This window comes from Calypte anna, chromosome 9 (genome assembly GCF_003957555.1).
Source record: "Calypte anna isolate BGI_N300 chromosome 9, bCalAnn1_v1.p, whole genome shotgun sequence".
Classification (NCBI taxonomy): Eukaryota; Metazoa; Chordata; class Aves; order Apodiformes; family Trochilidae; genus Calypte; species Calypte anna.
This window is the reverse complement of record NC_044255.1, coordinates 4,827,476-4,853,892: the sequence shown is the minus strand read 5'-3', so window position 1 is coordinate 4,853,892 and position 26,417 is coordinate 4,827,476. Positions and strand designations below refer to the sequence as shown.

General features: G+C 47.8%; 3 protein-coding genes across 7 annotated transcripts; 2 read left to right on the top strand and 1 right to left on the bottom strand.

The window, feature by feature from the left end:
• Positions 1–1,720: 1,720 nt before the first annotated feature.
• FBXO45 (F-box protein 45) lies at positions 1,721–7,193 on the bottom strand. Of its 2 annotated transcripts, none has more exons than XM_030455946.1 (3): positions 6,728–7,193; positions 6,202–6,558; positions 1,721–4,238 (listed from the first exon to the last, which is right to left on the bottom strand). In XM_030455946.1, exons 1-3 carry the CDS (start codon positions 7,010–7,012, stop codon positions 4,053–4,055), a joined length of 828 nt encoding a protein of 275 aa, XP_030311806.1. In that variant the 5' UTR covers positions 7,013–7,193; the 3' UTR covers positions 1,721–4,052. The 2 variants fall into 2 exon arrangements, with proteins under 2 accessions (XP_030311806.1, XP_030311807.1); XM_030455947.1 differs by lacking the exon at positions 1,721–4,238 and adding an exon at positions 5,402–5,868 and having other exon boundaries at positions 6,728–7,150.
• An 87-nt stretch (positions 7,194–7,280) lies between these two features.
• WDR53 (WD repeat domain 53) lies at positions 7,281–12,289 on the top strand. The gene is made up of 3 exons (XM_008500858.2): positions 7,281–7,463; positions 8,636–9,127; positions 10,788–12,289. The coding sequence occupies exons 2-3, from the start codon at positions 8,651–8,653 to the stop codon at positions 11,373–11,375; spliced, it is 1,065 nt and encodes a 354-aa protein (XP_008499080.2). The 5' UTR covers positions 7,281–7,463; positions 8,636–8,650; the 3' UTR covers positions 11,376–12,289.
• A 738-nt stretch (positions 12,290–13,027) lies between these two features.
• Positions 13,028–25,149, top strand: RNF168 (ring finger protein 168). 4 transcript variants are annotated; one of them, XM_030456236.1, is made up of 10 exons: positions 13,028–13,167; positions 16,084–16,230; positions 16,810–17,100; positions 17,481–17,594; positions 18,181–18,524; positions 19,997–20,073; positions 20,721–20,900; positions 21,560–21,684; positions 21,953–22,040; positions 22,407–25,149. In XM_030456236.1, exons 5-10 carry the CDS (start codon positions 18,224–18,226, stop codon positions 23,436–23,438), a joined length of 1,803 nt encoding a protein of 600 aa, XP_030312096.1. In that variant the 5' UTR covers positions 13,028–13,167; positions 16,084–16,230; positions 16,810–17,100; positions 17,481–17,594; positions 18,181–18,223; the 3' UTR covers positions 23,439–25,149. The 4 variants fall into 4 exon arrangements, with proteins under 4 accessions (XP_030312096.1, XP_030312093.1, XP_030312094.1 ...); XM_030456233.1 differs by having other exon boundaries at positions 21,557–21,684; positions 22,407–23,671; XM_030456234.1 differs by lacking the exon at positions 16,810–17,100 and having other exon boundaries at positions 21,557–21,684; positions 22,407–23,671.
• The last annotated feature ends 1,268 nt before the right edge of the window (positions 25,150–26,417 follow it).

The window sequence follows — 26,417 nt, the reverse complement described above, 5'->3', positions numbered from 1 at the left end:
TCTCAGAAAGGGAATCCTCTAAAAATCTTCTCAAACTTAGAGAAAATAAGTTTTGTGTGATCAAACTAATATTAGGCCAAGCATTATTTGAATTCATCCCTGCTGTCAGCATCCCAGGGAGATAAAATAGAGGCAGCCACCTGGAAAAGACACCTCTGTGAAGGAAGTGCAGATCACCACTAAGGGGAGAGAAAACCTGTTCTGGTTCCAGCTCCCTGCTGGATTCCGAGGGAAGCAGAGAAGGACCCAGGCATGTCCAAGGCAAGCAGCAGGATCAGGGCCATCTGCTCCAGGTTTGTCACCTGAAATGTGGCCAAAAGTAACAAAACCAAATGGTGTTCTGCTAGTAGAAGGCACACACAGGATGCCCCAAAATGACTGCTCACTGCTGCATTTTAAGTGGGGAGGGGAAAAAAAAATGTTTAAGAAAATATCCATATGAGAGGGAGGGAGTTTCCCACACCATCTGGAGATGGAGAGTCAACCCCTCTGCCCACTTAGGGCAGCAGAAGTCATGCCACTGACTTCAGGCAACACAAGAATCCAGCACCCCATCTGTGTGCAGACTGTCCCCAAAACACAAGGTCACATCCAGCTCTTTGCTTCCTCAGCCACACAAGTGTGAGCAGACAGGTGACCCAACACCTAAGCTCCCAACAGCTTTCACAGCACACTTAAAACCCCATTAAATTCAGGGTTTTAATAGACTCAATACTTACAGAAAGGTGGGACTTGGGGAAGCTGTTATGGGAATGGCAACTCTGCTAAGACCTTGGAGAAAAAGCAATGATCCCTTGATCCCTAGGAAGCCACGGGAGAGGAGCTGAGCTGTGCTGGGTAAGGAGAAGATGTACTTTGTGCTGGCACTGGCTGCAGAGAACAAGCTGGAAAATTACAGGAAAGCTGGGGAAGAACACAAAAGAGCACTGGGGAGGGGGGAGGCTTGGCTATAAAATGCAGCTAGAGGGTTAATAAATTTGATTCAGATTTCCTCAGAGGAACTGGTCTGTGCCTTATCCTAGAAAAACAATGGATAACCTGCAGGATACTGAAACCAAGACCTGTGAACCTGACTGATTTCTGTTATGGGAGCTATGAACCACTGCTGCTCCTCCTGGCCCAGGCAGTGAAATCATTAGCTGGGGCAGGGAAAAGCCTTCAGACAGCTCTCAAGCTGACTTCTCCAGTACCTCAGGCTCCCCAAGGGACTCCATGTTCCTGGCAAGCCAGCCTGTCTCCTGAGCAGCTCACAGAGATGACAGCCTCAAGTGCACCACTTAAAAACAAATTCTTGATGCAGAGTTTGGAAAGTGCCTTGGAGCTAACAGCCACACCACAGGCTCCTACTCCTTCCTAAAAATCACCTCTGTCTTCCTACATGCACTGCCAAATACTGAACTTTGGTACAGGAAGCTGAAGGACCAGAGACAAGGCAAGAAGCTGGCTGGGTACAGCAGCGGGGCAGCCACTGCCCCAGTGTCAGACAAGAGGAACTCTGCTCAGGAAGCCTTTTCCCTACAGCCCAGTTCTGGGGGATGCAGCTTCCCAAACCCAGCTACCAGACACTGAGTTTTCAGGGGGTTCTCATTACCCACTCATCAGATTCTCCCTTCTCAAGCAGCCAGGCTGGGGCACAGCCCCAACACCCCAACACCAGATGCCTGCCACCCCCTTTCACCACACCAGGGGTGTCATTACAACAATCCACACCAACAGATCCTTCTGAACGACAGCAGAGTTTATTTTATTTTTTTGTACAGCCAGCACTGGTCTCCAGGAATAAGTTATTATCATCTTACACAAGTGAGTCCCCCCTTCAAGCCCACCTTTAAGGAATGTTCAACTTTCAGCATTTCTCATTTGGAGTGAAATGATTTAGAGGGTAAGATGAAGTCTGAAGAATGGGAATCAACCTTAATTTATGAATAAAACTCCTCAGAATTTAATTGCATCTAACTGGATTCATGAACAAGCACAAAGGTCACATCTTCCAGGACTGCACAGACGATGCGTTCAACTTGGGGACAAGTTTACTTCCTGAAACTGGACAGGGTTTTCTTTCCTTTTTCCCTCCCCTCAGGCACCCACTACCATGCTCTATTTATTATACCTTACAGTCCAGCACAATCCCTGTTCGTAACAGACTTTTCCAAAAGGCACTCATGTGCCCACACCACTTCATTTATTCACTTGTCCTCAGTACCACCTGAATTTGTCACTGCCTGATTTGTTTCTTTAATGCAGCCATGAGGAACAGACCTTGATGATTGCCTTTAAGCAACAAACAACACACAAAACAAATAAATACTTTAAAATCCTTTAACCTGGCAATGATGTACATACTCTGTGCCAGAGCAGAATCTGGTTACCTGCTGGGTAAAAAGCACTCCCAGGACAGCTGGGCAGCAGCCTCTCTCACCTGCTGACAGCCCAGGTTATTGAGGAATGGGGGGAGGAAAGAGCTCCAGGCTGAGAGGAACCCCTCTCCTGTGCTCAGAGAATTGCCAGTGTCCCATCTGAAGCCATTCACACAATCTAGCACAAACAAAGCAAAACCAGAGGCTGGATAAATATTTCCTTCTCCCTCTCTCTGACAAGCATTCCCAGCTCTGGGAAACACCCAGCCAACAGACACCAGAGTCAAGAGCTGGCTGCAGGCCTCACAGACATTCATGCCCATCCCGAGGAGCTCCTCTGGGGCCTGCTGCAAACCTCCCAGCATCAGAGAGAAGTGGTTTCACCCAGGAGTCCCTCCTTACCACACCCCTCAGCTTCACAGTGAGCATGGCTTGTGGGGGTCAGAAGTCCAGAGGAAGAAGTGAAAAGCCTGAACACTGGGCCTGCCCCAGAGTCCCCATCAAAGGGCTGGGGAGAGTTTTATTTGTCCTGACTGAAAACAGGGAGGTGACTACTTGGGTACTGGGGGATTATATTGAATTAAAGAAAGGTTTTGGCTTTTTATTAAAGCCAAGTTTTAAAGCCTTTTAAGCTGAAAGTAAGGTCTGGATTCAGACACGGAATGTTCCTTCCTTATTATTTCAAAACATTTTGCAACAGTGATTAGAGAGTGGAAGAATGCTTTAAAAGAGTGTTGAAAGGAAGATGAGCTCACTGCTGTGCTGCTGCTTCCTTTCTGAAAGGGGACAGAAAATCTTGGGAAAATAAACTTGTGGGGAAAGCATTTTGCATTTCCTACAGAGAACAGAAGTGTAGCTAAAGCTTTGGAAACTTCCAGAGAAAATGACCCAATGCAGCACCACAAGAGCATCTCCAAATGCTTCACACCACCACACAAGAACACTGAAATGGATGTCACATACCTGTCTGAGGTGTGTTTGCTGATGCCACATGGTAAGGGGGCTGTCCCTTTCAGAAACTCTGTCCCAGTTAGAACAAAGCAAACTTTGTTAGAACAAAGAAACCTTTCTTTGAGCTGTTCTTCTCCACGTGTCCTAAATATATACACAACCCTTAAAATACACTTAAAAATAGCTGCACACATTTTGGATCATTGTACTAGTGAAGGGCAGTCCAGACAGACCATGCTTCTCATTATGTTAAAAAACTGTAAATAAACCCCAACCAGACTTGTTCTCCTCCTGTCCCCACGCTGGTCCAAAGGAGGGAAGGAACAACCAGTTTTAAAATGGGAGTCTTCCACAAAACAGGCTACTTACAAATCTCAGGTTAACTTCCTCGAGCAGTTTGATAGCAAATCCTTTTCTTAAATATTTGAGGCTACACACACTGCCAGCTTAGCAATGAAATCTGTTGCAACATGCACGTGTCAGCTTCCCACACAACCAGCTGCAACCCTGAGGATTTTTCTGGCCTGGTAGAAAGAGGAAATATAAGACAATTCCTGAAGTATGGCTGGCCCTCCGTTTCATAGCTCCACATGATTCCCTCCAGGGCTCTTGGACACACACTCACACCTTTCTGTTTGGTTGGTTGGTTGGTTATTTTCCTGTAACACACGTTTCCCTCTAACCAACATGCAGATTTCTCCTCCCAATCATCCACATCTTGATGACCCCACGACAAAATCCACGTCATCCATCCAGAGGTTTTCCCAGGTAGACCAAAGTCACTTCTGTGTTCCCATACACAGCAGACACTGCTGGATACAGACAAACTTTTGGCAGTCCTCTGAAGGCAACTCCCAAGAACTCATAGCCTCTCTCAAATGCTAATGTTTTGTCTTCCATGTCCAGGATAACTCGAATCCTTTCACCTATCTGGGAACAGAGACAGGAGGGGAGAATAAAGTAACAAAAAACCAAAACAAAATGCAGAGAGTCAGCATATTCAGTTGAAGATATATAAACAAAGCACAGAGAAGACAGTAAATAATCTTAAAACCAGGCTTTCCTGTTTCTCATTATTCTTTTGCTGTTGTGACAGGAATTTCTCAATTTCCCTTCAATGCAGCAGGATCGCAAGCACCTCTGCTGAGCATTCCCAGTGGGCAGCCTGTCCCTAACCACCAATAAATGTAACCCTGAGAGAGCAGGAGAAGTGAGCACACTGCATGTCACAAGCTTCAGCAGAAGGCAGTTCTGGAAACTTTTCAGTCACAGCCTCCAAGTTACCTGAGCTCTTGCAATTGCTGAGCAGTAATTGCTCTGTGGGGAGCAATTTTAGAGATAAGGAACTTGTTTTAGAACAAGTTCACATAAACTTGTCCCATAAACCAGAACACACCACTAATGCAGGTGCTGTCACTGACCAAGTATTCCCTCAGCAAGGCAGAAGAAAACACCAGCTCCAAGCTTGGGCAAAAGAAGCACAAACTGAAAAACCAACCCTGGCCACAGCAGGAGAGTGGGATCTGGGCATGCAGGGTGCTTCCTGCATTTACCCAGCAGAAGCTGAGACATAAATCCAGCTCCACTCAGCAGCAGCAAGCACACACAGACCTCTGCTGCTTCACCAGCCAGCCCCAATACTGAGGCTTTCTTCCAGCCAGCACATTTCCCTTCTAACCAACACCTGTTTCCTTGCAGTGTTTTGTGTGAGCAGATCATTCTCTGTGCCCTGCTGAACACAAAATACTCCACAGGATCACAGATTCCAGCTCTCAGCACTTTGTGCAGAGGAGCAACATGAGACTCTCGGCCTCAAATGCCTCCTCCCTCTGGTAAAGGCCAAGACAGGGGCAGCAGGAAGCAGCCACAAAGAGTCAGGGCCTGGAAAGCATCAACCCAGACCTAAAATCTCTTTAACTACACTAATTTTATGTATTGCTTGCAAAACCAGCAGGTATAACCTTCAGAAAGAATGCAGTGCTTGCTGGTTAACTTTTCCATGAAATTCAGGATTATCAGCCTGACACACACACAGCTGAAACATCAGGCAGCACTGGTACAAAGCCACAGCATGATGAAATCATCATGTACACAGCTTAAGTTGTAACACAAGGAAGCCCAGCAGACAAAATGTACTCGTGTGAGGAGCCAGATGAACAGATAAGCACTTCCACAAGGACCACGAGGTGGAATGGCACTTGAGCTTTAATAACCTGAAATTATCTGAAGATCAGATCCCAGCCAAGGGGAGTCACCCACGGGAGCAGTGCCAGGGAGCAGCACTCAGCACTGCTGCAGGTTTTTGCAGGAAAACTCTTCCCTCAGCACTGACCTCAGCTCACCCTGCCTTACACCAGGAGGGATGGGTACCACAGACAGACACACAGACACCTTGCTGGGGGGGCACTCCTCACTTCAGAAGGCTCCGGTGGCCTTTTCAGCTGTTATTTTTAACAGCAACGCGGTGTCCAAAGAGACACAAGAGTAGCCACGGAGCTGAGTTAAAAGTCTGGAGACAGCTGAGGGTCAGGTTGTGTCAGACACCACACACAGGTCTAGTCTGAGGAAGCAGCAAAGGCAGGGGATTTGCCTTACAGAATCCCAGACTGGTTTAGGGTTGGAAAGGACCTGCAAGCTCATCCATTCCCAACCCCCTGCCATGGTCAGGGACCCCTCCCACAGCCCAGGGTGCTCCAAGCCCCATTCAGCCTGGGCTGGGACATTTCCAGGGATGGGGCAGCCACATCCCTGAGGTTGCCCTCCTGAGGGCAACCAGGGGCTCAGCACCCTCACCCCAAAGATGCTTTTTTATCATGGGCATTTCAGCTCCATCCAGCTGACAGGCAGACAGATGAGGAAGAGAGCTTCCATGCAGCCCCCCAGCCCCCCTCACCTGGTATTTGGGGGCGTTATTGCACTGGGGGAAGCTGCCGTTCACCTCCCCGTTGTGCAGCAAGTTATTGTCCACCAGGTTCCAGCCCCAGCTCTGGTCATCGCTGCCCAGCAGGGCCACGTAGCCCTGGCACTGCATGGCCGCCCGCTTGGTGGCGATGCCGATGACGGCCACGGTGCCCAGGGGGCCCTCCCACCACACCTCCCACGCGTGACGACCCTCGCTGAAACCGATCTTGGTCCGCGCCCCGTCGGTGCTCTGGGCGATGGGGTTGCGGTGCAGGGTGAAGCCGTTCTTCTTGATGTAGACGTTCCGGGAGCAGTCGTTGGTGCTGAAGGCGTGGTGGAAGGCACGGACCTGAGGGAGGAGGAGGAGGAGGAGCAGAGGGAGGAGGAGGGGGCTGAGATCAAACCCCCTCGTGTCTCCCGCACCCCGCGGTTTCGGGGGTGTCCCCGGGAGCCCCCAGGAGGTGTCTGTGTGCCCGCGGGGGTGTCCCGTGGCGGCGGGGGGCTGGCGGGGGTCTCACCTTGCCCTTGTATGTGGGCACGTTGCAGAGGATGTCGGTGCGCAGGGCCTCCTCCGCCAGGCAGCGGGCGGCCAGGCTGCGCCACACCTCGCTGTTCTCATCGCCGTGCAGGACGCGGTGCCACAGCTTGCAGACCAGCGCGCAGCTCCGCAGCTCCCGCAGCTCCAGGTACGAGAACACCAACTCCAGCACCCGGCCCGGCAGCCGCCAGCCCGCGCCTCCCACCGACACCGCCGCCGACACCGCCCCGCCGCTACCTCCGCCGGGGCCGGGACCCGCCGCCATGACCTCCCTCCTTCCCCCGCTCTCCGGGCCGGCTGGGGCCGCCGCCGCTGACCCCTTTTGCCCAGCCGGTGTCAGGGGTGCGGGCGGCGGGCCCCGACGCCCCTCACAGCGAGGGGGCGCGGCACAGCCTCAGCCACGGCCACGGCCACAGCGGCGCCGCCATCACCGCCCCGCACCGCCCCGCGCGCATGCGCACCGCAGCCACCGGAGAGACGGCCGGGGCGGGGCGGGGCGGGGAGCACACGCAGACACTCCCCCAGGTGCTCGCTCCACGGCGGTTGGTTCCGCCGCTCTTCGGTTCCGCCCTGCCGAACCGGCCTCCCCCGTTGTCTTCCCGAGAGACGGAACCGGAGCCGGGCCTGCGGCGGAGGGAGCCGGAGAAAAGTTAGCTCCGATCCGGAGGAGCGGGCCGGAGCCGGTGGCCGCGTATTTTTTTCGCCTGAGTTGTGGGGTAAGGTGTCCGGCGCGGTGTGGGGATTTTATTTAATCAACGATGTTGAAATTTTCCTGGAGGGCTGAAGTTGCTCTTTAGAACAGGCTTAAAAAAAACAGAGGCAAAGCGTAACATAGTAACATACAGGGGAAAAAAAAAAAAAAAAAAAAAAAAAAAAGCAAAGAAAAAAAAAAGCAGCTAAACAAACCCAACAAAACCCAAACTAAACCCTTTATCCCCCAGTAATGCAACAAACCCACAGGTAGCAGGCGGTACCGGAGCTGTCACTGTTTGCTGATGCTGTCCCGGGGGAGCCCCAGCCGTGGCCCCGGTCAGTGCTGCAGACCTTGCCCTAAGCTCCTCTAAAAGCCCACTCGTGTGTCTGTTCCTCTTGCGGTGCTTCCCAGTCCCAGGAAAATCCTCCTCACGTTGGCACCGTGCAAAGGACACGTGCACAATGGTTTAAAGTCTCTCCGTTTTGATGTGTGCTTTGGAAGCATACTGAAGGCAGGTGCTTCGGGGTTATCCCTCTCCTCACCTCCAACTCTTTCTTGCTCCAGGTGTCGTGAGGCTTTTCCACAAGCTGGTGTTAGGTACCCACTGCCTGGGCCCGGGGATGGAAGGGAGGTGTCCACATGTGCCCTCACCCAGACTGGAACCCTCTGGCTGCTCTCCAGACAGGCTGGACCAGTTTGTCATCTTCCCCTTCCAGTAGACTCACCCAGAACTGTGTTGTCAGGCAGACTGAATCCTTCTGTGCTGAGGCAGCACCTCTGCCCCAGGCAGCCAGGTCAGAGCTGGGGATCTCCAGGGACTGCATCACTGCCATCCCATGTGGGGCTGATGCTTGAATTGCTGGAGCCACATCTGATCTGTAGAGGCTCCTGTTTCACCTGGACACCAGGGTTTGGTTTATCTGGACACCAGGGTTTGGTTTATCTGGACACCAGGGTCTGGTTTATCTGGACACTAGGGTTTGGTTTATCTGGACACCAGGGTCTGGTTTATCTGGACACTAGAGTTTGGTTTATCTGGACACCAGGGTTTATCTGGACACCAGGGTTTATCTGGACACCAGAGTTGCAAGCAGTTTGCATTACAGTCCGTGGGCTGACCCTGTAGCTTCAATAAGCTTTCTGCTGTCAGGAGACCAACGGCAGCTCGATTCAAGGTGGGTTTTTTTGTTTCAGAGGCCTCCTTGGAACATGGCAGCCAAGTGGAGCGGTGGGCATTCCTCCTCTGTCTTGTGCCTGGATGTGAACACGGAGGGGCTGGTGGCCTCGGGTGCAGAGAGAGGAGAGCTGAGACTGTGGGCTGGGGGAGGCAGCCTGGCCGGGCAGCTGCAGCTCCCGGAGGCAGAGGATGTCACCTCCCTGCTGTTCTCCCCACGCTGTCCCACCAGGCTCTACACCTCCCACGGAGAAACCATCAGTGTGGTGGATGTCCGGGCCCTCAAGGAACCCCTGGAATGCTTCCATGTCAATGAGGAGGAGATCAACTGCCTCTCTGTCAACGAGACCGACACCGTCCTGGCTGCGGCGGATGATTCGGGGGCAGTAAAGGTCGTGGACTTGGACAGCAAGAGAGTCAGCAGGTCCTTGAGGCACTCAAACATCTGCTCCTCGGTTGCCTTCCGGCCTCAGAGGCCTCAAAGCCTCGTTTCCTGTGGGCTGGACATGCAGGTGACTTGCATAAACATAGAGAGTTGTTAGAGAAGAACTGTAACTCCCCACCTGTGTCCTGAGGCACCCACAGACTGTCACTGAGAGGGGGGGTGCACAGCCTGCATCACCAGAAAGCTCCTTTCTTACCCTAAAGGAGATTTTCTGTGCCACTTCTGCTCAGCAATTCCTCTCCCTGATTTTTATTTTCCTTCATATTTACAATCTAAAAAGTGAGAGGGGTGGGAGGGGGAGCAGAACACGCTGCCAAGGGTGCTCGTGCCACATGAGCTCCCTGAGCTCCCTCTTTGTCCCTGCTGATGGCTGCAGGCAAAGTGCAGATCAGAGCCAAGGAAAAGGCAAAATGTTTCAAGCTTGCTGATGCTATCAAGAATTTATTCCATCCATATTCTAGCTATCTATAATATTCTATATTATGCTATCAAGAAATACTACTCTTGATGCTATCAGAAATGCTTTACTACAGGCAGATAAATATCTTTTCAAGTGGTATGGGAGGACAAGTCTTTTTTTACAATTTATCCTTTGTCCTGATTAACCCCTTGGCAGCATTAAATGTTCTCTGCTTTTTACTCTGTCCTCATCAATAGGAAGCTTTGTCTTTCACATGCCACTCGTGGAAGCACTCAGAGAAAAGCAGTTCCAGGAGTTAATGGAGTCTTGGGTCACACTGTCAAAGCTGCCACCTAGAACTGACATTTTGCAGTAATTTCTTTACAGTGGTTGAAAAGAACCATCACTTTGACAAAGGTTTCTGTGGTTCTAGTGGTATTAGGGTGAAGTTTGCTTTAACAGCACTAAGCAGTTTCCTGTCTTCTTAAAACTGAAGCCCTCCTTCACCTAGGAGAAAAAATACTGATATTTAGTACAAGTGGTATTTTTCCATACTGAGGCCATGGATCATGGAAATCCAGTAAGAATATGGATCCAAACAAGGGCTGATTGATGGAAGTCTGCTAGATGCAGCCTTTGCTAAGTGGTTAGAAATTTTCCAAATTCTTTTTTTACTCCCTTAGGTTGACAAAAAGATGAGTGTAGGATTTTAAGTGAAGTTCAGGCCTGAGGGGCCTGGAGGGGAGCTGGCAAGTCTAAAAGCACAACTTCCTCCTCATCTCATAGGAAAAGCACACCCTACTGCCACATGGGAGTGGCACAGACAGATCTGCTCATTGGATGTAAAAAAATACATTATCTGTTTAAAAATGAGGCTCTGAACTACTGTTTGCCTTGTGCACGTTGATGGAAGGGATCATTTTAGGCCAAGTAGGTAGCAGAGACAGAATTAAAAATGGGAATGGTGTTGGTGTCTGCTAGTGTGTCTGTGTCCCTGCTACATAATGGATGTGCAGTGTCTCAGATTGCCTCTGCTGGGATGGAAAGCTTTTACAACAGCTTTTTCATCCCTTTCATGGTCTAAATGTCTGAGTCATTGACTCAGCTGAATAAGGCACCAGGAGGGTTTGGAAAGCACACTGTAAAGATTTGCTGTATTTATCAGGTGAAGCTCAGCCCCTCCTCACATCTTGCACCCCTTGCATGGCTTTGCTCTGCTCCAGCAAGAAATGCGGTTGCTTGGGTGTTGTTTTTTTTTACTGCTAGGGAAAGACTTTACATAAAAATTGGGCAAATCATCGATCCCCACTTTCTTTTTTTTTTCCAGGTTATGCTGTGGAACCTGCAGAAAGCTCGTCCCTTGTGGACCAGAAATCTGCAGGAGTGTAAATGTGAGGAGGAGAGCCCCCAGTCAGCTGGGCAGTTCCTCAACCCCCCCCTTGCACACTCCCTGTCTGTGGCATCCTGCGGCAACATCTTCGCCTGCGGAGCTCAGGATGGCAGAGTCAGAATATTCAGAGTCACAGGGGGCAGGTTTGAAGATGAGCTGGACTTCCCAGCTCACAGCCTGGGGGTGTCACAGGTCCTTTTTATGCCAGGAGCTTACTGGTTGTTGACTGGAGGAAACGATGGGAAAGTCTTGCTCTGGGATGTCGGCGGGGATGTGGGAAAGCGGCGGAAAAGTCCAGCAAAATCTCTGCAGAGAAGGAAGGGCCAGGTCCCTGCTTCCACCCGAAAAGAGAGGAAGCTCAGCCAGGTGGCTTCAGATGAACACACCAGAGTTTTACCAAAGCTGACCATTGAGCATGGAGAGAAGGTGAACTGGATCTCATGCATGGAGATCAAAGGCTCCAGGAGAGTGTTAGTTGCTGATCAGAGCAGCTCAGTGTCTGTGTACCCACTGCCTGAAGCTTAGGCACTGCTTTACAGGAATCTGCAGGGGAAAAACCACTTGAAATGAACCCAGTTCCATCTGCTGACACTGACACCTGCTGCATCCTCCTGGAGAAGGGACTTGCTGTGTGCTGATGATGTCCCTGACCTGGCACTCTGGTGTCAGTGCTGCTGGTACTCGCTGCAGCTGGTTCTGGCAGGGCTGGCACTCTGCTTCTCCAGTTGAAGTGAAACGGGTTCCAATAGAGTTAGGGGTAATATTAGTTCCTGACTAAGCTACCAGAATTAAGTTTGGAGGAAGGAATGAATGCTCACAGAGGCACCCACAGTGCTCACTGAGGCTCAGCAGTTGTGAGCTGTGCATTCTGAACCAGTGCAGTGCTGGACATTACTCTCCCTGTGAAGCTGTGTCACAGTTTGCCTCACCTGGCTGTAGTGGAAATACATTTCACCTTACTTGGTCAGCAGCTTCCTATAAAACTAGAGAAACACTAACTAATCAGTTATCAAATTACTGAAACAGTCCCTGCCAAATGCATTTCTTCACACTGCAGTCAGCAAAGGAGCAGAGGAAAATGTTAACATCTGTTTAACTGGGCAGTTGTTTTACTCATTTAGTTGTTTATCCCAGGGAAAAAAACCTACTACATTTGTCTTAATAAAAGCTTTCTCTCCCACTGCTTCCTCGTGCTTTGTACTCACTCTAATATTGCCAAATTTACACAAAATTGCATCAAGACCTGCACTGTATCCCCCATCACATACATGAACACAGAGTGCCAAAGGCATGGCTCTTCCTTACCCAAATATTTCCACTGTCTTCCCAAAGCTTTAGAAGCCAAATGAGCAGAACTTGCCTTTCTAGAAACATCTCCTAATTTGCAAGTTGGAGATAGGGAGAACGTAACTAATTCTGCAGCTTTTGACATGTTCAGTTCATGCTAGATTCCCCATGGTATGGGCAAAAAAATAAAAGTTGTTTTTTTTCCTCAGGCTGTCCTTAATCTTTCAAGAGACTGAATGCCTGGTCCAGCTGAAGACCAGCTTCAGTGATGTGGGGTTTATGCTGTCTTGTTTCACCAGCTGTATCGTTACCAGGTGCACACTATCCATCTGTCTACTTTTTTTCTCTCTGATGGAAAAATTTCCAGCTTTTTTGCAAGCCCATCTCCTAAAAACCATGAGCCCATTGTGCTGGTTGTCCATCCTTTATGGAAGAGACTTGCAGCTCTCTTGGGTTAGCTGTCTTTCATCCTCAGAGCAGCTCCCTGCAACCAAATGCGACTCATTTGCATCCAATTCTGATTTTACCATCATGCCTTTTAAACAGGAAAAAAAAAAAGGGGGGGAGAGGAGGGGAGGGCAAAAAAGCAATCTGCTTGAACAGCCTTTAACAGCAGGAGGCTTTGGCCCAAGGCACAAACCTATGGGCATGACAGCAAAATGAAGCCAGAACACGACAGAATAGTGTCAGTACCCCCTTAAGTGTCACTGCCTAATTAATTAATCCTGTGTGTGAAGACAGAGTGGAACAGTGGGCCAGAGGAAGCAGCCCAGATGCTTGGTTCTGTAAGTGATACATGTTCAGGAGCATGTGTCTGTGCATCCCCCCCTATATTTGGATACCCAGTCTATAAAAAGCCTGAGCACCAGCAGCCTGCGGCCGGACTCGGATCCCCTGTCCCTGGAGGAGCTGCCTGCCTCAGGAGGGAGGATCAAGCCCACTCCAGTGCTTGTTTCTTCTCTTCTCTCCATGCTCTGAAGATGTCCAAGGGCAGCATCTGCCTGCGCTCCCTCAACGAGACACTGAACAGGTCACTGGAGGGTCCTGCTGGCCCCCTGCAAAGGGACAGGGAAGGAGCAGGGGCACAGGGGCTGGGGCAGGGGAGAGGAAACATCCTGAGCACCATCACCTCTGCTTCCTGGGGAGCTGCGGGGGGTACATACAGGTTGGGGGGGTGTGTGTGGGGAGAGGTTCATGGGAACTGTTGTTTCTGCTTTACTCATTGGGGAGGGAAGAGGGACAGGGGCAGAAGCTGCATGGTTTGGTGAACCATTAGAAGCTGCAAATTGCTGGTCTGGGGTGTTTGCTGCAGGGTTTGAGCAATTGCTCCATCAGCTAGGGGCTGTCACTGCACCCAGTGTTTGCTGCTGGGTGGTTATGGGGAACAGGAAACTCAGGCTCGTGCTCTGCTGCTGTTCTAAGTGGGGGGTTTGGAATGAACTACATTTGGGAAAATGCCTCAGAGTCTGGAGGATTCAAAGATGGGAAGTCAGTGGTTATCATTAACTAAAAAAACCCTGGGAATTGACCTTTCTGATGAGTTTAAAGACAGCAAATCACTGTTGCTGAGAAGTGGGGCATAGGCAACAATGATTCACCTTCCATTTTCACAGCCTGGGCTGGGAAGAGGAGCGTTTGGCCAACAGGTTCACTGGCTTCGTGTAAAATAATCTGTCCTGAGCTGCCCCTGCTGGCACCAGTCCACGTGTTCAGCTGCAGTGCAGCATCACAGGGCTGGTGGAGAGATGGCCTCTCCAGCCAGCTGGGCAGACAACAACTGTGGGATCAAAAGTGAGCCATGAGCAAAAGCTCTTTGGCAAAAGAGCTGGAAAAGGGTCTGAAATTCTCCAGAGTTCAAGACAGATGCAAGAATGTTCCCTCTCGGTGAATTTACACGTAGGGATTTTCTTAGGCTACTTTTACAGGTGCTGTGCAAATGGCATCAAGCAAGAAATGAGGTGTCATACCTGTAACTTTGGCTTATCTTTACTAAAAATGATTGATCAGTGTCTATCACGAGTATCACAGCTGATCAAATGCTGTAAATGAATGATTACAGACCAGTAACAGCTGACAGGCTGGGTCAGAAGCTGCTCCCCCTGGTCAGGTTCCCCAACATTGTTCACTGATGGTAAATAACTGTAAAAAAAAGAGACTGAGTAGAGACCTGACCAGAGAAAGAAACAGAAACATGGGAACAACACCTGAAAGAAAAAGTGGAAATTAAGATTGTAGGAAACTGTCTGCAAAAGCGTGTGTTTGCTGGTACCATGAAGTGAGTGCACAGGAAGAGCTCTGGAGAAGCATGGAACTCTGAGCTGGCCTGGGAAATAAAACCAAAGTGACAGCTCTAAAGTAATGAAAAATGTAATTTTCTGTAAGTGCCAGAATAGTGGAAACAGAGTTACACATAAGATGACACTTCCAGTGGAATGGGTGTGCTAGATCTCTTACTGCACAACTCCCAGGTACAGTTCAGCAGGCTAATGAGAACTCTCAAACTCTGGCAGAGAATGGGGATGTGGTTTGTGTTCAGACCCAGAGGTCAGCAGCTTCAGGGAGCTTCACTCCCACTGAAGGAAAGAGGGTTGTGGAAAAGAGGCTGTGACTGATGTGAAAGCAGGAGGTTTAATCCATTCTTCCTTGTTCCATTCAGAGTTTTGCTCTAGAGAGCAGCAGCAATTGTATCAAAATGTATAAAAAGCTGCAGGAGATGAGATACAGAGATCAGTCCTCCTGTGGCATAACTGAACAGATGTTTTTAGAACAAAAATTAGTAAATGCTGAAACATCTGCTACAGATGCTTAAAAATACACAAGAGTAATTTGCAGATGGGCTTTATATTGCATATCAAAAAAGTGCTGGCAAGACAAAACTGGTGAAACAGTAAAGCATTGAACTGACTGCTGCTGAAAACCATCCACAGACAGCAGAGTTACCGAGGTAACCACCTGATTAAAGTGAGCACTCTATGTGGTCATTTTACTATTATTTTTTTGGTAGATTTGAGATCCTCTGGATTCTCAAGAAAATGCCTGTATGTAAACCAGCTGAGGCAAATGTAAAGAAAACTGTCTTTACAAACCCCCCACCCAGAAGGACAGAAGTCCAGCATATTCTGCTCCTTGAGTAATGAGCAAATAAAGCATAAATATATGCATCTCCCTCTTGTGTTGCCCCTAAACACAGCAAGTTCTTTAAACCAGGCAGTTTTCTTAAGCAAAATTGGAGTGAAGATGCTCAAACTCAAAACCACAGTTTTAGGATTATCATTTAAGTACAAAGTATTACAAGTACAAATACATTTGGGTTTTGTTTGGGTTTGTTTGTTATAAATAAGGAAGTACACAACAGATACTAAGTAATGAAAAAACAGCTCATAAATACCAGCTATGAGATGGTTTTCTTATTGCTGTTTCACAATGGTCTTCTTATCACAAGTTTATTCTGTGGAAGGGCAAACCTATAAAAGGGAAACCCAGACCAGGATCAGCTGGTGAGAGAAGAGAAGCACAGTGTGTGCCTTGTTTATTATTTGTTCTTGTTTCCTAGCTGAGGCTGAATGAGAAGCTCTGCTCAGTGTCAAATGAAAACGGCTCAAGGATCAAATATGTCAAAATTAAGAATTCAGAGAATTAAAGTATTAAGAGAAAGAAACCATGCCACTATTTTTGATTCAAATGGTTGAGACCTGCCAACAAACCTAAATACAAATATTGCATCTCTATTTGCCAGTTATAAGACTTCTGCACCACGGAACTGCCAAAAATACCTAGGCTATATATTAAAAAAAATATTTCTACTGGTGTATGTTCTCACAGAGCTTTGGAGGAGCTCAGAGAGGCTCTGGAGCAGCTCACAGTGCAACGTGTCACCCACCTCACAAGAAGCACCGCTGGTTGATGCTCAAGTCCTTACAAAATGCCCTTATTTTCCCCCTCTCAGAGTAGAAACCAGGTTGCAAACCCTGGAAGCTCGCTTCACTGACCTGGACTCCAGCTTGCAGAACCTAGCACAGAAGTTTGAACTGCAGGCTGAGACTCTGGAGAAGATCAGCCAGGATACCCCCTGGATCTGGGAGCCTGGGGAGAGGTGAGCACACACCAGGGACACTGCTGTGACTCTGGCAGCACTCCAGCACCACCAGCACCTTTCCAGTTGCTGTTTACTGCAGAAATGGGCAATGAGGAAAAGGGATCGTTCCTCTGATGTTTCTGTAAAAAACAAACCAAGCCAAGGCAAACCAAGCCCAGATATATTCATATATTGATGTGGTTTTAAAACAGCCATGCCACTCCCAAGAGAGCAGGAACACCAAGCCTGTTCCTTCTGGCCCGCAGGAGGTGAAAGGGTAAAACCACCCCACCTCATTAACACGGGGAGGACTTTCTCCCATTAATTAAGGAGTTAAGAAGAGCCGCCTTCTGAGTGCCCAGACCAGGCTTCCTTCGTGCCCCTGTGTCCTGCCCTCTCCCCACCGAGAGCTCCTGCTGGTCCCTGCACACCCAGAGCCACAGCCCCTCAGCTCACCAGCTCCCCTCCGCACCTCAGCCCGCCCAGCACCGCACCTGCGGAGCCGGGCCCAGGCCTGGGCGGGAGAAGGGAACCGGTTACCGGGGGAACGGCCCCACCCACCCGTCCATAGTTCCCTCCCGTCTTTTCTCCCGTCAGGCTCGGCTGGGAGGAGGAGCGGTGGGACGGCGAGGGACGGGGCGGAGCGGAGCGGCGGTTGGGCGGGCAGCGCTGTGGCGGCAGCGGCCATTGCGGGAGGCACCGGCCTGGCCCGGGCCCCGCACCCCTCGCTGCCCCGCCGCCCAGCAGCGGCTCGGTGGGTGCTGACCCGGGGTGCGGGGCCGTGCGGGGCCGGGAGCGGCCGCTGGCCCCTCCGAAGTGGTGAAGCGACGTCCTGGGCAGGGGGGAAGCCCGGCGGGGCTGTGTGTGCGGGTTCCCTCTCAGGGCTGGGTAAGCGCCTTTTCCGCCTCCTTACAGATTGAAATTCGGCCAGAACCGCGACGCGCCGGCTCCTCTGGGTCTTGTTAGCAATCCACCCGCAAACCTGGGTGTTTCCCTGTCCTCTACTTATTTTTAGAATTTGAACTTTTTTTTTTTTTTTTCATCAAAGCTAGAGCAGACCCAATAAAACCCAACTTAAAGTATCTTTGTCTCTCTGTCGAGTTCCTTTGTGGCTGAAGGTGCAGTCTGTCCGAAGGACCCCTGTCTCTATGAAGCTGGCTGCTACAAAGCTTTTAACAATGTTTTAAAGCTACTATAACTTCAGAACCCCCAGTATTTGCACCCTTTTTTGCCGTACGTGTCTGGTATTTGTATTTTCTGTTCTGCAGTATGTCTGGGCCACCTGGAAAAACCCCGTGAAGAGCACTGGTCACAGAAAGACTGGATGATTCCCACCTTGATTTTAAGCTGTACAAGAAGATGCTGAAGTGTTGAAAGCACCGGTCAGTTCTTGGATCATAGAAATGAAAAGTATTTTGACCACTTAGTCCCAGCTTCAGCAAATGAATGAGGAAGAACCCCCCTCTCCTCTGATGCGTAGGGATGTTGTATTTCACCTTCAAAACATGCTGGAACCATACCTGTACCAGAAGCAACTTTTGAAGGATATACATATGCTAAAAAATTGATGGAATGGGAAATTAAGATAACTCTGATAACATGGAGCACATGGAGCACAGCTTGTCACTAACAGAGGATAAATGCTGGAAAAGCTCTCACCTTTTCCCCACCCTTACTCTTTACCACATCCTTCCTATTTCCAGAGCACCCGTTACAACTCACAGGAAACTGGTAGGAAAAACTACACTTTTTCCAACTTTTCTTTCTGGAAAGACCTCTGCCTTCCTCTGAATGCTGAGAATCTCAGTTTGTGAGCCAAAATAGCCACTTAAACAGACTTCTTAAATCCACTAACATTTTCAGAAAGTAGCTCTACAACTAAGCATCTCCTGTTTGGGTTTTTTTTTTTTAATATATATATATATATTCATGACAGGAAGTAAAAGCCATGTTTCTGTTTGCTTCCAGGTACTGCTTTTGTACTGATCTTCCTCCCCCACTTTGAGTCAGCATGTCGAAGAAATCAGAAGCTCCTCTTTCCCTGTCTGACTGTCTCTGCCAGATCTGCATGGAGATCCTTGTGGAGCCTGTGACCCTGCCCTGCAGCCATACCCTCTGTAACTGCTGTTTCCAGCTGACCGTGGAAAAGGCCAGTCTGTGTTGTCCTTTCTGTCGCCGACGAGTCTCCTCCTGGGCACGATACAATGCCCGCAGGAATACTCTCATCAACTGGGAGCTCTGGGAGAAGATCCAGAAGAATTACCCAAAGGAATGTGAACGGAGGATCAACGGGCAGGATTTAGAAGAGGAAAGTAAGTAAAATGTCCCGGGATGTCTCTGCTTTCCCTAAGTAACTACTGGTGGTGGTACTTGGGATGTTGGGAGGCAAAAGCTGCAGGCTGTGTTCCTGCCAGCAGATGCAGTGGCAGAGCTCACCTCTGAGAGGGGCAGGCAAGAGAAAGGGGCTGTGCCTTGGGGTTTTTTAGGACAGAGAATAAGTGAGACTGCCTGGTCATTTAAGTGGGTATTAGGCAGGAATTCATTCCTGGTGCAATGTAAACTGTAAAATCAGTAAGTGGAGTGTTGGCAGCTGTGTGTTTGTGTATCACACACAAGGAAGCAAAGTGGGTAATATTTTTTCCAGCACTTAGATGCTGTTATTTAATTCGAAATGCCAAGGCTTCAGTTTATGCAGCAGTCTCTGAGTGAGCCTAAAAGTGGCCAAGAAAGCCAATGGCATCCTGGCCTGTATCCGGAACAGCGTCACCAGCAGGTCCAAGGAAGTCATTCTGCCCCTGTACTCAGCACTGGTGAGGCCACACCTCGAGTCCTGTGTCCAGTTCTGGGCCCCCCAGGTCAGGAAGGATATCGAGGTCCTGGAGCAGGTCCAAAGGAGGGCAACCAGGCTGGTGAAGGGACTCGAGCACAGACCCTATGAGGAGAGGCTGAGGGAGCTGGGGCTGTTCAGCCTGGAGAAGAGGAGGCTCAGGGGAGACCTCATCGCTGTCTACAACTCCCTGAAAGGAGGCTGTAACTGGGTGGACGTTGGTCTCTTTTGCCAGATGACTTTCAACAAGACAAGAGGGCAGGGTCTTAAGTTGTGCCAGGGGAAATTTAGGTTAGATATTAGAAAGTATTTCTTTACGGAGAGAGTGATCAGGCATTGGAATGGGCTGCCCAGGGAAGTAGTGGATTCTCCGTGTCTGGAGCTATTTAAAAAGAGACTGGATGTGGCACTCAGTGCCATGGTCTAGCAACCGCAACGGTGGTCAAAGGGTTGGACTTGATGATCTCTGAGGTCCCTTCCAACCCAGCCCATTCTATGATTCTATTCTATGATTCTATGAAAAGGAGGTGAAATCTGATGAATTTTTGAAGAGGGATTTTGGAGTTTCTTATATCGTATGCTCTAGTAAGGGAGAGGGGGGCTAACTGGTAGGCTGGCTCTCTGCCATGGTTTTCCAGTTGTAGCATTCTGAAATGTTTCTGACCACAAAAAGCAAAGATGTAAGTCATGGTCAGTGGATGTACTTGCAGTGTCTGCAGTGCATGGAAAACACTTTCCTGTTCTTGCCACTCTAACACAGGGCTTCTTTATTTTGTTCCTTTGAAACACAAAGCAATGTTGCTTTTTTGTTGTTGTTGTTTTTCCCATGACACTCGATTGAATTGAAAGCATTCCTGTGACAGGATATGGATGTGATCTTTTGTTAAAATCTTTCACTGTTGGTTGCCATGATCTTGCTTTGCTCCTCACTTCTTTTTTTTCCTTCCTGCCATTTAGTCTGTGTCCCCTGTCCACAGCACCAGCTGAGCAAGCCTGGGGAACTGAGGCAGGAATATGAAGCAGAAATTAGCAAGGTAAGTTTAAAACATAGTTAAAAAGCTTAAACTCTTTGTATCTAGTTATTCTGATTGTTCCCACAAGCAGCTAAAATGTTATTTCATGATGAAGAAAGATACTTAAAAGGTAATTTGCTGCTGAAAGAAGACACTGGCCTTCCCAAAAGCATGAATTACATTTTTATCCTTTATGGAAGAGGAGACGCTTCTTGTCTTTGACAACATTTTTTGTTTTGGCAGCACTTCTCTGGTTTTCTTGTCCTAGTTCATCTGTAGCTGGTGCTCTGAATTAGTCCAGTAACACGTTCTGTCTTGTTCCTGCAAGCAGGTGTGCTCTGCAGGCTGAGAAACACGTGGGGGTACTGACACAGCACAGCACCCAGGCTGCTCTCCTGCTTTTACCAAAACTCTGCAGAGCGTGGACTTCTTCCAGGGTTCAAGTGCCACCTTCCAGTGCCTGCATCCCTGCCCACACATACTAAAATGCCTTTTACAGGTCCTCAGAGGCACATAAAGTATTTGAGACTAGCAAATATAAACATTTGGAACTGTTTTGGCTGTGGTCTCACACTTGCTTTCTTGGCTCTCCCTAAGGAACAGACCACAGCTGGTCTGGTGCAAAGTCTGGTTCAGCAGTAGTAACCTTTGGAAAAAACCTTTTTTAGGTGGAGGCAGAAAGGCGAGCACATGAACAAGAGGAGAACAAGGCAAGTGAGGAATACATTCAGCAGCTCCTGGCAGAGGAGGAGAAGGAGGAACACAGACTGGCAGCAGAGAGACGGCGGGAGATGGAGAAGCAGCTGAAGCAAGATGAAGAGTTGGCCTGGCAGCTGAGTAACAGTCTGGTGAGCTGGGATCAAAAGGGGCAGGAGGAAACGTAGTAGTAGTGCAAGCAACTTCAAGACTTTCCTGGGCAAAAGTAAAAAATTGAAATGGTTTTATTTTGATTGCAGTTGAAAGGTGCTGGCAGCGCCCAGTACTCACCATTAATTTTTGAAGAACCAGCAGGAGGGTGAATTACCCCAGATATTTCTGCCCACTTGAAACATGTGATGGGTGTTTTTGTTGTGAAGCATGTTACAATATTGGTTTTATTCTGAATGCTTCCTTTTTGTCACGATTTCAAAATAATTCTTTGGAAGAAATTGGTGTCTGTAACCTACGCTGAGAAAAAGGAACATAAAATGAAAGTTTGGCTTACTTTTTGGGGTTTGTTTTGTTAGTTTGTTTTGGGGTTTTGGTTGGTTGGTTTTAACTACCCAGTAACAGTTCTTCTCATAATGAAGCCTGTGCACTTATTTGAGCAGAGCATTTGAACAAATACAAGCAATAGGGCAGCACACAGAACATGTAACATCTGTTATTCTGTAACTGTCCCTTACTACAGCTCTAGAATTTTCTGGACAAAAGTACCTAAGGAACAAAGTAACTTTCTGGGGTTCCTCCACTTGTTGTGGAGTTGTGTTTTGTTTTATATAAATACCTTTTTTACTTGTCATTGAAGAATGATGATTCCAAAGGACACAGTCTTAGAAGTCCTTCACCAGCAGGCAGTCTTTCATCTCAAACATCCCCAGCTAATTCCTGCAAGATGAAGAACAAACCAGGGAGCTCTGGAGACATTCAGAAGTAAGCAACTCAGCTTTCCCCTTAATGATTGCTCTTTTCCTCCCACTGATCATTTGGAATCCTGGAGTCCAACTTCCATGGACAATCTGGAGCAAATGTAAACTATTGAATGTTAAAACGTTTCCTCATAGGAGAAGGGAAACACTTGGCCTTTTCTTATAGTTTTTGATTGCCAGAATAAATCTGAAGACACTGATTAATGCAAAGGACTGGCAATTCAATGAAAAGGTTTAAAAACGTAAACTTTTGTTCTTTTTCTCCCTTCAAGGTATCTTTCTCCAAAAGCTCATCATGCATTGGGATCCACATCATTTTGTAGAACAATGGAAAGAGGCAGGAGTGACTCTGGTTCTTTGGTAACTAGAATAATTTTGTTACAAATCTCAGTGTTGGTAATTATGGGTTATTTATCCCTTGCCTTGCAAAGCATGAGAGGTTGAAAAGTTCTTGATTTCTCAGCAACAGCTAAAACCTTCTGTGTATCAGCAACATTCACCTCATGCTAAATCCCACAGAAAATGCAAAAAGTTGCAGTTTTGTTTTCCATCCTTTAGCTAGGCTTCTGTAGGTTGTTGAAAATATTTTCATTATTATTAAACATTTTTAATTAATCAATTACTAGTTATGAGCACTGCAGGTATGAGAAGTGAGATCTGCATTTCATTCATAGCCATTGGCTTTTGGTAAATTCACTGTATTTGTGGTCTCTCTGTGTTCTGCAGGTGACCCACAGCAAGGAAGGCAGCAGCTCTGCATGGCCAGACGAGCAAGAGGAAATGCCAACACTGTCTCCACAGCAGACTGGTGTGACCCAAGGCTGCAGTGCTAAGGATCCTTTTTTTGAATCATGCATGAACTATTTCAGTGCCTCAGCACCAGAGGAAACCACTGATGTCAAGCAGGGCAAAACACCAGAACCAGACTGTCCAGGAGGTGAAGATCCAGATGTGCCTCATGGAATCACAGCAGGGTCTGGAGCAGCTCCTTGTGGCTCCAGAGGAGATGATGGCACTGAGACAGACAGTGACAGTTTAACACATGCAGACAGCACAAGCCTTGAAAACCCCACTGAAACTTGTCCCTGGTTTCAGTCAGCAACAGATGTTGTGATGTCTGATCATGAAGGTGCAGAGTGTGAGCTCCAGAAGGTGGGGAGGCTGCAAAACACAAAGGAGACTCCGAAAAGAAAGTCCCTGGAGCCAGGAGCTGAAGCAGCAGCTGACGTCTGCGTGCTTGATAAGAAGAGAAAAACTTTCCCCGAAAATGTACAGGACCACGGGGAGCAGATGAATGATTTTGACTTGGAATTGCACAAAGCCTTTGAGCAGGAGTTCTATGAGAGGCGGATGCAGGAGAAGCAGGACAGGCTCCTGGCTCTGCAGCTGCAAAAGCAGATGGACAAGGAGCAAAGGACCCTGAATCGTCAGAAGGGCTCTCCAGATGAATACCTTCTGCGTGCCAAACCACCTCAGCTGCTCAAAGACTCTCCTGCCAGGAAGGGAAGCCCTAGGCTGGCAAAAGACTCCAAGGTACCAAAAAACCAGTCTGAAACAAACCACCGCAAGACTCGGAAAGGCTCTTGCAATGAAAACTGGCAGTCCCCTACCAGAGCCAGGGTGAAATCACCCAGCACCAAGTGGGGAAAGGTTCTGAATTGTGTGGTTAACACCAGTGACACGAAGGATGCTTGTTCATTACCTAAGAATAAGCAGAAGACAATCCTTCAGATGTTTAAAAGCCCTGTGGTGGAGTAGATCAACTGACACATGGTTGGAATGAGAATGAATGGTCATTCCTTCTCCTTTCTTTAGACAAAACTTCCTGCAAACTGTTTTCAGGTTGTTGGTTTTGAGGGGCATGCTTTGAGTTACAAATTTATCTATTCCCCCAGGCTAAAAAAATGTTAATTGCTCTTTTCTTGACTACACCTTGTTTTTAAGCACTTGTGCTTACATCAGTTTGAATGTGAATACCATTAGTGTTTAAGACCAAAGTAACTGATGGCTTTATAGTCTTGGAATGAGAATTTTTACAGTAAAGATGCACATTCCAGGGGGGAAACAAACAAACAAAAAAGTATATTTCTGGTTGTCTGCCAACTGTAAGGCTGAGTCTTCCCTTGGCACAGCCACTGCTCTGTTAAATGGAAGCATGCTGCTGGGGTTTTAGCTGTTTGTTGAATGGCATTGTTTGCACCATGGTTAATGAATAGCATCAGACAGGAGTCTTCCAGATGCACTTTCTCCATCTCTCTCGTGTCTACTTTGCCCTTTCAGGGATGGAGGGGAAAACCAGGTCATTGTTGGGCTTGTATTTACCTCTGTTCACAGAGCTGACTTCTGCAGATCCCATTCTCACTGTCCTTAGGAAAAAGTTTTGGGTTTTTCATTGTTAGCGTTCTGCAACTTTATTTTTGTGTGCTACTACTACCTGTGGTTAGTGCTGCTTAGTTTTTATATGCCAGCTGGCCTGAGCCTGATTAAAAACAATAATCCTGATAGTCCCCAAGACAGGTACTATGAAGTTACACCAGAAGGGGGAAGCAGATGAAAAGTGGCATTTTCAGGAATGACAGAACTGAAGATTCACATTACCACTGTCCCTGGCTCTGAACTCTTCCCATTTTTAGAGGGACTGCTTTATGCTGTCTTTCAGTTGAGTTTTAAACTGACATCATTCAAAGATGACAGTTCAGATGTAGGGAAGCTGAGGGCTGTAGGAATTTGAGGCTGGTGAAGTCACCCAGCTGCTGATCAGCAGAGGAGATGTTCTTGCTGGATTGTTTTCTCCGTTGGGAATTGGGAATTTGAAACTCTATTTTTGGCCTTTCTTTGCTTGCAATTTTTCCATTGTAGGTGTTTGAAAGAGAGCAAAGCATCAATTTGCATTGCTGAAGCATGTGTGCTAGTCACCAAAGTTTGCAAATGTTTTAAATGTGTTCTTTTGTTTATTTTTTAAAATCATTTATAGCCTTTAACTTGGTTCTGGAAAATTTGGAATACTTAAAAGCAGTATCCTCTGATTTTTTAAGTTTAAAAAACCAACATCAAACAAAAGAACCAGACAAAACCCACAACCTGAAAACTTACTACAAGCATGAACAGCAGACTGAGAGGGAACTGGAACTGTTTTCTTTGCCTGGATGTCTCTGTGAATGGTGGGTTTCTCATAAGTGAACGGTATGTTCTAAGATGCTTTTTGAGAAACTCACAATAGGTGACCAGTTGCAAATCATTCATTTTTTCCTTTTGCTGCCCCAACTATTGTCCTGGGAGCCTTCCTTAGCTGTAGATGTCTTTCTGTTTAATCCTTACCTTTGTTTGGGTTGTTTTCTGTGTTACTTGTGTTTCCATACTGGTGATGGCCTTCCCAGTCATCACAGTTCTGCAAGAAGTAAACCTATCAATTTTCAAAACAGATGAGGAGAAAGAGTTTACTTTTTAAAATCTATTCAGCCTCATTTTAGAATCTGTTTCTGAAGTCTGGTCTCTGTTTCCAGGTTGCTCAAAAGATGATCCCTGCTCTGACAGAGGCCCCTCCTTCCCAGACTTCAGCTCCCCAAAACTGCTGCCCCTTCTCAAGGAGGTCTGAGCTGAGACACCACATGCTCCTCTGATTTATTGCCATCTTGGTCTAATGGATTGTTTAGGCTTTCTGCCTCTGGTTAATTGCTGTCTTTTTCTCAGATCAACCCTTGTTATCCCCCAGTAGAGTAGTGGTGGCTTTGGAGCTGCTTTTACAGCCAGGTCTTGATGTTTGACAGATATTTGGTGAAAAAGGAAAGGCAGTATGTGTGGTCATACTGATACAGAGCCAGGTAAACACTGAACTGCTGAAAAGAATGAAGCTACAGATGAAATATATATCCCCCCAAAGCCTTGATCTACTGCTGCTGTTGTGAGGCTTGCTCTGCCTTTGGAGCAGGCTGTGGCACTGTGTTTAAAAACCACGCTCTGGGAGCTCTAACTCAGCAGCTCTTGCTGAGTGCACCTCACAGAAAACACTGAGCTGCTCTAACAGCTCCCTGCCAACGGGAGATTTCCTACACTTGTGGAAGTGGGAAGTCTCCATAACCTAATTCCAGATGTTAAAGGGGAAAGGGGAGCATCAGGGCAAGGGAGAAGGGAAAATTTCAGGCAGCAGTGCACCTTGTGCAGTTTAGCTGCAGCTGAAGCCATGTCCCAGTTCATGGGGTTGCTGCATTTAACACCAGTTTCATTCCTCTTCACCCCTCAAACTGTGTTGTGGATTCCTTCTTTTCCTGTTTAATGTATCTCTGTTTTATAAGGTTTATGAAATGCATTAAACTCAGCTGCAAGTTAGGGAATCAGCCACTTCTAAGGTCTAAATAGTACAAAAGAGTATTTTGGTGTGTGTATGTATGGGCTATGTTATATTATTTGGGAATTCTGTGCTTTCCAACTGACCGGATTTTGTTCTCAGTACCAATGCCTTCTCACATAAAAACAGCAAAACCTAAAACTTTATCATTAGCTGAAACTCCACCATAACTGCAAAATATCCAAACCCCCTAAAACCTACACCAGAGGCCAGCCCAGCACCCTCCCCTGAGGTGGGCTATTGCAAGCCCTCAGCTCCCAAAGATCATCACATTTCCACTGCATAACACTCCTGGCAGGCACCTCTTTGCCCTCTCCTCTTCTCCCTGGAAGGTGGAATTTGGTCACTGCTGGGTACATTTGGTTTGCACAGTTTGCATTGCTGCAACCTGG